We start from the raw sequence: 9,703 nt of genomic DNA, 5'->3' as shown, positions 1-9,703 counted from the left end.
GGCTGAGGGTAAATTTTTAATAATCGACATGTGAACTTGTTCTCTTTGCTTGTGCATGATATAGGCCTATGCTGTATGTCGGAAGAGAGATCAGGAGGAATATGACAATGACTACGATGGTTGTATCTTGAGATGGGCACCACATGATATTGTCGAGAATACATCATCATATAGTCAACAGTAACCAAAGAGTAATGAGTTCAATAGAAAGAGGTTTCTATGGTAACATGTAACAATGTAATCACTTACATTGAAATATTAGTCACATTAACATCGAATACTATAAATACAAAGGGAAAAGTGTTCTAGCCAACAACCCACATGAAATTCATGTTCACTATTTCATACTAATTAGGAATAATTCAGATATACCTCAATACCATAGTAGTGATCGGTCCGCAACAGGGAGAGAAAACAGGGTATCAGACTTGTAAAGGGTGAGGGTATGGGTGGGGGTGAACTGATAAGTAGATGAGCTTCAGTTACACAGCGACATTCCCGTTCATACAAAAGGTATGCTTTTCTTGATCCACTTTCAATCCCAGTACCTTTGTATCAAGACTGATAGCATTTATTTACGACGGTGCTACGTCAAGTTCACACATTTATGTTTTCACTTGCATATGGGCTTTGATAACGCGCAAAGACTGACAAGGAAACAAAGTCTCATATGTAGCTTAGAAGCGGTAGGAAATATCTTATCATAACGGTAACGGTAATACAAATTGGTACGTGCTAGTGTGTGAGAATGGAGAGGACAAAGAGTTGAAAAGGAACCCACGTTATACCACATACCAATCACTTCACCGTATACAATAAAGTCTTTGTTGATGTGTGGTTTGTCTCGAGGCCAATCCTAATCTTATGCATCACACCATGACGTATTGAGGTATAGATAGAATAATACAGAGAATAATAGTGATAGGACCGTCATAGGATATAACATGTATTCAGTGTCAATGGCGTATAAGAAAAATAACGAATAAAGTTATTTGTAACGTTTAACATGCCAGCTCTCAAAGCAGTTCGAGTTTTTGGGGTTAGAACAACCAAATCTCCCAGCCGTGCACGCCACCGCTAACTAAAACTTGTTATTTTCGGTTAAATTCTTCCATTGTTTTTTTTGGCAATATATGAGCTGGGGAGCACTATAAACAGCACATTTTGGCTACGCTCCCAAGCTTAAATCTGTTGCCAGGTTGCTTGTCTATCAGGCGATTTTTTTTTGGTGCAGTTACGTTGCACCCATTTAGTTACCAAGCTCATATTCTGATGAATTTTCTCTTCGTCTTTATGGTTTTACTTGTTACCACCTGCAAAACGAGTTGCATTTTGAGTTAACCCATAATTGTCATCATTACTTTTTTAGATCTCGTTCAAAAAATATTGTTCGGTCTCAGCTACAGTGAGTAATGATATTCTGTTTACAAGAAGTAGCCAGTGATGGTCTAATATATTCACTATGTGATATCACCTGATACTAAAATGTGACATGAACGTTGATACATGCAATTCACTGATCTACTTGCACGACCGTGAAATACATGCATTTCATATAAGAAAAGCATACGAAAGATATAACGGAAACGTGTAAACCATTTGGTTGGTGTTCTTCGGTAGTGTAATTGCGAGCAAGTCACGGTAAATTTGCCGATTACATTCAGACGTTTCAAGACGATCTTACTGGTATAGATCACTGACCTGCTATTGCCATCAGGATGCCCGAAATATTTACGAAGCAGCCTACAACATCAGAAAAAGTCATTAGAAGCATGCACGACAGAGGAAGGTTAATATTAAGTAATACATTTGAGTTAAAACGATAATTTCCAGTCAAACGTTAACGGCACATCATAACATACAATAAGAGAATGCCATAAAGTCTAAACCTCTTGTCTGTATACGAAATATATTGTAGGAACATAAACTATGTTTATGTCACACATGGAATACCTTCATGGTTAGCCTTTGGTAACTTATAACCTGCAATTTATTAGTGGTGAGATTCAGGACGTATTGTTTTCTAGTGTTGTTTTGTACATCAACACGTCACGTCATATACCTTCCGGGGTTGTTGTGTGGTTGAAATTTGACAGTAATATCATGAATTTTCAGAGGGTTATCATTGAGGACAGGTTTGTATTTGTAGCAACATGGTATTCAGTAATTTATTTGTTAGGACGATACCTAGTAGCAACCTTTATTTACATTTAGGCACTTCAATAAACATATAACATGTCAGCTAGTGAGTAAATTTAATATTTAATATATGTAATCTCTACTGGATGACGATGATGGCCACTCAGTACATTCCTTAGTATTCATACATTGTTTAGTGAATTCTAATAAGTCAGCCAAAATATTTTCCTTCAGCTTCATTTCAACAACACCATTTATCCTCGACACATCGGTAACCATGTGAATACTGTACGTCACTGAGGTCATAAAAGTCTTGTTTTCCTATTTAGTTTTGTCTTGCATCGGAAGAACTGACCAAATGGTCTGTGTATTGTGCTTAAACTGTAAGATGAACTCCCGGTGTTTAAATGGTCAATTCTACAAAAAATTTGAAAAAATACAATATTTACTGATAGCATTGTGTTTGAACGGTCAACGTCATATAAGAAATACTGCTATGCCTTTAATATGAACCACAGTATCACCAAGAATAATATTTACTATTACTTTTTGATCGTACTATGTTCTCATTATAACTTGAAGTTAATTCCCTGTTGTTCATTTCCTACATGTGCATTGATTAGTTACGTACGTAATGTCATAATAACGAATGTCATATTATACAATGAATGGTTGTTTGTGCATCCTTGTAATATCATCATTTCTGTCAAGTTGATCACTTATTTTCATTTACAGTTATGCCGTATGTATAAATCTTTCCCGAAGTGTATGTCGCTATAAGAAGTTTCTCGTTCTCTTTCACTTCACATATCGTTACACATCGAGAGTTGCTATCTACATTCCTTGTTTTAAGTAAGTGACGGCCATCTTGGCTATACTGGGCTAGGATGCATAACATGTTAGACGAATTAATGTTATCCCATAACATGTACACAAATCCACGCTTGTCTGTACAGACACTGAGAGGTCTATAGTCACCGACATCCAAACACGGTTTAGTGAATTCAAACATCACCGTACTCCTCGTTCCCTGGATGGTGACAACGTATGCTGTCCTACCAACATAGTCACAAACAAGTAAGTTTCCCACATGTGCAGCTATATCAAAAGATCCAGTGATAATACCTGGTAGAAGTATGGTTTGAATATACGTCAGATTATCGTCAAATACATACACGTCTCTACTGTTGGTACCGACCAGAACAATATTGCGGACTGGATCAGTAGTTACACAGGCCAGAAACCGGTCTTTCGGCCATTTTCTGACGCCAACAACGATATTTGTCTCGTTGGTTGTACCATTGCAAACATTGTATGTACTGATCCCACCCGCTGCACTAACTGTTACAACTTGATAACGTAACATGTTGGTACAAAAACGATCCGGGATATGAACTGTTTTCATTTCTCTCTTTATATTTTCATGGCGTTGTACTTTGTCATTTGCGTCAATGACAGTGATGTGTGAGTACTTTTTCGTTGCACTACCAGTAATGACGATGCTGCCGTTCATGTCGCTTGTTACACCAGTGATATTCCAAACTTTACTTTTAATCCCAACAACATCGACAACCGACTCTTCATTTTCAGTAAGCGTGATGTCATCAACAACTGGTTGGGCTATATCACTGATACGGAAATTACTTAACACTGTTATCTCTGGAAATTGTGTCTTCATTGCTTTGATCAGAGGTTCGCACTCTCTCTCTAGATCAGGAATGAACTGGGCGTCTGTCCACTCGTCGTTCGCCGAAAGAAAAGATGAAGCCGTTGTTTTAAAGTTCTCGTATCCTTTAGTAATTCCTTCGCAGACGTCTAATATGTGTTGAAGTTGACGTTCTTTACACGTTCTGAGTAATTCTGCATTTGCGGTCAACTTTTCCCAATCCAAAAATGCATTGTCAATTTTTTGTGTTATTCCCTTGTCTATTTCATGGTGTTTCTGTTGAGACTCTTTCAACTGTTTGTCATATTTTCTCATCGGAAGTTCCGCTTTTTGCATGAGTTCAGCTTGTGTCAGTCTAAAGCCAAGTTTTCCTTCCAAAAAGTTAGTAATTTGATCTCTTTCATTAGCTCGTCTGATTTCTATTTTCTCTGCGTCTCTTATCTGTCGCGTATTGCTTTCTTCAAGTTCAAGTGTTATCTTCTGTATCTGTGGTTCATAATGAACTCGTAATTTTTCAGTTAATGTTGCGAAATTTTCTGTTAGTTGTTGGTTTGTAGATTGAATCCTCTCTTTTAACTCCTGTAGTTTGCGATACTCAATATTAAGTTCAGTGAGCTTTATTCTAATTGACTTTCTTTCCCTGTTTGCTATTTCACTTACGTGATGAAGCTGGTGTCCTTCGTGCTTCTTGTTGTCACAGGCCATGCAAACTGGTACATTACCGCATGTACAACAACACACATATTTTCGCCCATGAGTATGGCACGTGGGTTCCGGTAACCCGTCCTGTGGTTGGTTCATTGCTGCAAATAGTGCGCACATTCGGACTGTTATGTTGTTGAGAAATATCTATTTGCTATACGGATATCACATTACATATTGGAATCTCAGAAGTGTTTTTCATTTTGTACTTCTGCAACCCCCCTTATTAATATCCAAACGGAATTAATATAGAATATTTTTAAATAAAGCATTTCTGACAATCACAATTAAATCTTTTTATGATGTTGTGTAATCGTCATTATCTAAAAAGAAACATATTTTCACTACTACCGTCTCGCCAATGCTAGCGTTCTGACGAAAAGTTACTTCCATATCCGTGAGCATGACAAAAGACGTCATTGCGATATCTCTGAAAATGAAAGAGAGACATATAACAATTCTTTAAATTGAGCAAATGAATTCGCAACACACAACAATCATTAGTAATAATGAGATCTGGACTTAAAGGTGTGCTGTATAGACCCCAACTATTATGGCGGGCCATCAGTCTCAATCGTGGGGACTCGACTAACACCGATTTAAATCGTCATATACCAATTTCCTTCGACTTCTACCAGTTTCCAGCAGCTTAAATTGACTTCTACCGATTTAGATCGACATATACCAGTTTAATTTGACATATACCAGCTTAAATCGATGATATATCAAATTAAACTGGTATATGTCAATTAAAATCGACATAGACCAATTTAATTCGACTTATACCAGTTTAAATCGACATATACCAATATAAATCGAGGATATGTAAAACAAATCAGTGTATGTCAATTTAAATCAACATGCCAGTTTAAATCGATGATATGTCGAATTTAATCGGTAGAAGTCAATTTCCTTGGACTAATACCAGTTTGTAGCAACTCAATTTGACAAAGCCTATACCTATTTAAATCGACGTATCATCGATTTAGATCATTAACATATTCCAAAAGCCGATTTCGGTGATGATTGACATGTGGAGATACATCACGTGCAGTCACCTGACAAGGCGGGCGAAAAATTAAATAGTTCCAAAATTACCAAGCTAGTAAGGGTGTTCATCATGATCATGTCAATGGTAATTATGGAAAATTACTTGCAAAAAGATTTCGGTGTAATAATAAGGCTGAAAAACTGATATGTCAATGACGTGCAATTATCTCAATGCAAACTGGGCTTGTCTAATCAAACACATGGAGGTATAGTATAGGAATAATTTTAGCCAAGTACACGTAGGCCTACAGTACGTACACAGACGTAATTACCTACTCCAGTTACACCCTAAACAATGATGATAATGTTCTGCAGTCAGGCATACTGTAAGGTTATCTTTTACTGTAGCTAAATATATACCCAGGGGGATTAAAAATTACAGTATTCAAGCTAAAATCATGCATTCCACTCTACTCGTGTTTATTTTCAATTATTTGCGCGCCTGGTATATGTCGATTTAAGTTGACATATACCGACTTATTTTACTTATCATCGATTTAAATTGGTATCTGTCCATTTTAATCGATGATATGTCAAATTAAACTGGTGTATGTCGATTTAAATCGGTAGAAGTCAATTTAAGCTGCTAGAAACTGAATAAGTTGTATGAAATTGGTATATGTTGATTTAAATCGGTATATGTCGATTCCCCACGATTTGAGACTGATGATCCGCCATAAAATATAGCACGCTATCCTGGAAAAGTTTCTTGATATCGACCTGACTTGGTCGTAAAATTACCTCTTTTAACGAATTAGTCTGCAACGCCTGCCACATTTTCCTTGTTTGATGGTCTTTGTGAGAACACTATATGATTAACTACACTGTAGACATGAACCTATTTCCACACAGTGTTGGGCCTGAGGTCGATTTACGACCGTGACAACTATAGCGTGCTATAATTGGGGCCAATTAGGCAGATCTTTAATTGCAAGCAATAACACGTTGTGAAATCATACTTATCCCGTTATCGGATGGGCCATTTTATAAGTTAATAAAACCCTCTGAATAAGAAAACGTTAAACGTAGGCTGCAAAACTTGTAAAACAGTGTTTATGTTTGCGGTATTGTTATGAACGTTTTCATTACATTGTTTTTACATTTTCTTTAAGTTTCAAAGAAGTAATGAACTCTTCGTTTAACTAGACACACATTTTTATTCATCCCATGATCCTTGTGTATTTGACATATAAACATAATAAAGCCACTAAGATAAAATATCATGATGACGTACGTACCTTTGAAAGTCCTTGCCCTGTTAGCCATCCACAGTGCGTAAGTGCAGTATAGACTATCACGTTGAGTGATGCTTTGCTTGTTCCAACTATTAGCTATTGCACTTGTTATAGTGCGGAATGGTTATGGTGTCTTTCACAATGATAGAAGTAACTTGACCTTGTATCACCCCATGCATGAAACCATAACTAGTGATGCAAATTAAGTGAGTATAAGATTTGGAAACCCCCAACTCTCACGTAATAGTACCTACATGTTCTATGTATGGGTTAACTTTTTTTCTGTCCTGTTTGCTATAAGTCAATATTGATTTTAATTCTGCCAAATAAAATGACGACACTTTAGATGAATGGTCATAGTTCCGCGTTGGATTGTGTTTACCGATCGACTTTCTTATTTAAATTTAGGCGTCGAGCAACGATAATGAAACTGTGAAGATACATTTCGCAAGGTGCAATGTGGTTGCACACTTTTAACCGTCTATCATCTCACCCGTGACCAAGGGCGGATACAGATAGAGGACAACCGCCCCACCCTCCTTCCACCGTACGTCGAACTAGAAAAAAAAATAACCAGATCTGAATCATACAAAGTGCCTGACATATCCAGTATATGGGGTATAGTGTTAAGACCTCATTTCAATGGAGTCGGAATCATCTCTGTTGTACCGACTGTAAGTAAAGCGCGCTGAATTAAATGTCTAAATCCTGTGTCAGCAATATTGTCTCACATTACTCCAATTGAACTGACAAACGCTACAACCTGTGAGCCTCAGTCGGGGATGTCGGCGGTATTGACAACAAAATATTTGGGGGGGGGGGGAATTGTGGGGACATTCGTGCCCCCCGGCTCCTACCCCCTGCTTTTATGGTTAAGACAGGAAAGCGGCTTGATTTACGGTTTACCCTCTAATTGTGGACATATTTCAGGCTTCTTGATAGTTTTGGAATGTACATCTCTCCTCTCTTACCTGTATTAATGCTACTATTGCACTTTTTCATTTATCCAGCTGACCTATTAACTGACAACATTTTAGAACTTCACTCCCATTGAGCCTCCTCTGTTTACATCCATCACCTCTCCCTCCTAAATTCACGAAGTAAAGAAGCGTATTCTACCGACAAATTCCATGGTTATGTAGCACTTAGCTTTAGGACTAAATATGTGCTGGTAACGCAACCACGAGATACATAAGATCAAGGGAAGCGGGGTTCAAATTCTGTGATGAGTCGCCTGCCTTTGTGAAGATATTATAACACAGTATATTAAAATGAGGACAAACGCAATGTTCTATCGTAATCCGCAGGGTAAATATGATTTATTCACCATACGGTAACAGAGAATTACGATATGCAAAATAATTGAAAATATATAAAATACAAATAAAGTGAAAACATAATTAACGCATGAAAGTCATCATGGCCTAACACTAATGGCCTACTAATACTAATAGCTCGGGGATCACGCCCATCTCGTCGAATAAAGGATCAGTCCCTCAGTCCACGAATGGCATCTATTAGTGGGGATACATCATGCGTCCTTGGTTACCCGGACCGGGAGTGGGGGTTCCGGCGTCTAAGACTACCGTCTAAGAGAACATCTATAAGTACGGTCTCTCGGTATCTCAATAATATCTAAATACTGTGTAGAAGTCTGGTACAGCCAGGTGCATGGCAGCTTGGAGTGTCTTTGTGAATGGTCACCATGCATTGCCAACACATTACGAATAACTAAACAAGGGGCAAGGGGATTAACGATCTCCCACAGTAAACAAACAATTACTAAGCAATTAAAAGAAGTATGAAAATATGCAATAATATAGAACAAAGATAATCAGTAAGGGTGACACAACAATAGCAAAATAGTATAAGCGAATGTCAACCTGATCACCTAATAAAGAGTGAAATATATGGTACGACCCATCATACATGGTCGGCATGACAACAAGTAAACTATAAAGTATTAAAATAAAGTGAACCTTTCCGAGACGTAGACACTAATACACAACTGGATGCTAAACATGCAACTACCTGCCTATGTTACTCATACAGCAATAACACAGTGCTCCATAAATAAGTGAAACTGTCTATCCCTATTCGGCATAGCAGTATAATCTTGGAATGTTGTAGTTTAATATATATATAACTAGAAGCTGGTTGCTCTAATTCCACTACGAACATATCCAAATAGAGGCGAGTGATTAACTCTAATACCAATACACCCTCTATGACTTACGTGAAGTCTACAAGTATAAATAATGTACTACTGGGGAAATCCCTCAGCTAGTAATAATAGCAACAACAGTAGTATACTAACTATGTACTTCAACCCATGCACCTCTACTAACTTAGACCACAGGTTGCCATGGCAACTGACACCTTATGTTAGGCTGCAGGTACCTAAGCGTCACTTGGGACTAAGAGCAGGCTATAAAACGGAGACTGTCACCTAGCTTATCTGCTGTAAATATCTGGTCAGATGGAGTCTGTACCAGTGAAGGGTGACTCACAGGGCTAAATACATGCTAATACTAAAATTCTAATAAACAACAACAATAGTGTCTCGGTTCACGAAATAGTCAATAAGCCTACTAACATATTGCTACAACTCTTTCAAATATAAAAGTTAACAGAAGTTCAGCTATTCCTATCACCATGGCAACAGTAAAAGTGTAGCATTGCATCATGGGATGTAAACATAGCTCGAATAGCGGAAACTTAGAACAACTAGGTACGAATATGAGTACATTACAGTAACAGGTAATGCTAGACGTATCGCAAAAGTACATAATAAACTAAGTAAATATCAAAATGTGGGTTCTCGTTAGACCAAATAACCTAAGTATTTATAATACTCTTACATTAACTCAATGTAGGTTAGAACATAACAACACACAAGATGGCAACGGTT

At 37.5% G+C, this 9,703-nt stretch overlaps 1 protein-coding gene across 1 annotated transcript; it reads right to left on the bottom strand.

The window, feature by feature from the left end:
* Positions 1 to 930: 930 nt before the first annotated feature.
* Positions 931 to 7,021, bottom strand: LOC139984884 (uncharacterized). Its single transcript, XM_071999007.1, has 2 exons — positions 6,796 to 7,021; positions 931 to 4,937 (listed from the first exon to the last, which is right to left on the bottom strand). The coding sequence occupies exon 2, from the start codon at positions 4,625 to 4,627 to the stop codon at positions 2,855 to 2,857; it is 1,773 nt and encodes a 590-aa protein (XP_071855108.1). The 5' UTR covers positions 4,628 to 4,937; positions 6,796 to 7,021; the 3' UTR covers positions 931 to 2,854.
* Positions 7,022 to 9,703: the final 2,682 nt, after the last annotated feature.

This window comes from Apostichopus japonicus, chromosome 17 (genome assembly GCF_037975245.1).
Source record: "Apostichopus japonicus isolate 1M-3 chromosome 17, ASM3797524v1, whole genome shotgun sequence".
NCBI classification, from domain to species: Eukaryota; Metazoa; Echinodermata; class Holothuroidea; order Aspidochirotida; family Stichopodidae; genus Apostichopus; species Apostichopus japonicus.
Note: the sequence above shows the minus strand (reverse complement) of the source record. Positions and strands in the feature narration are given on the sequence as shown.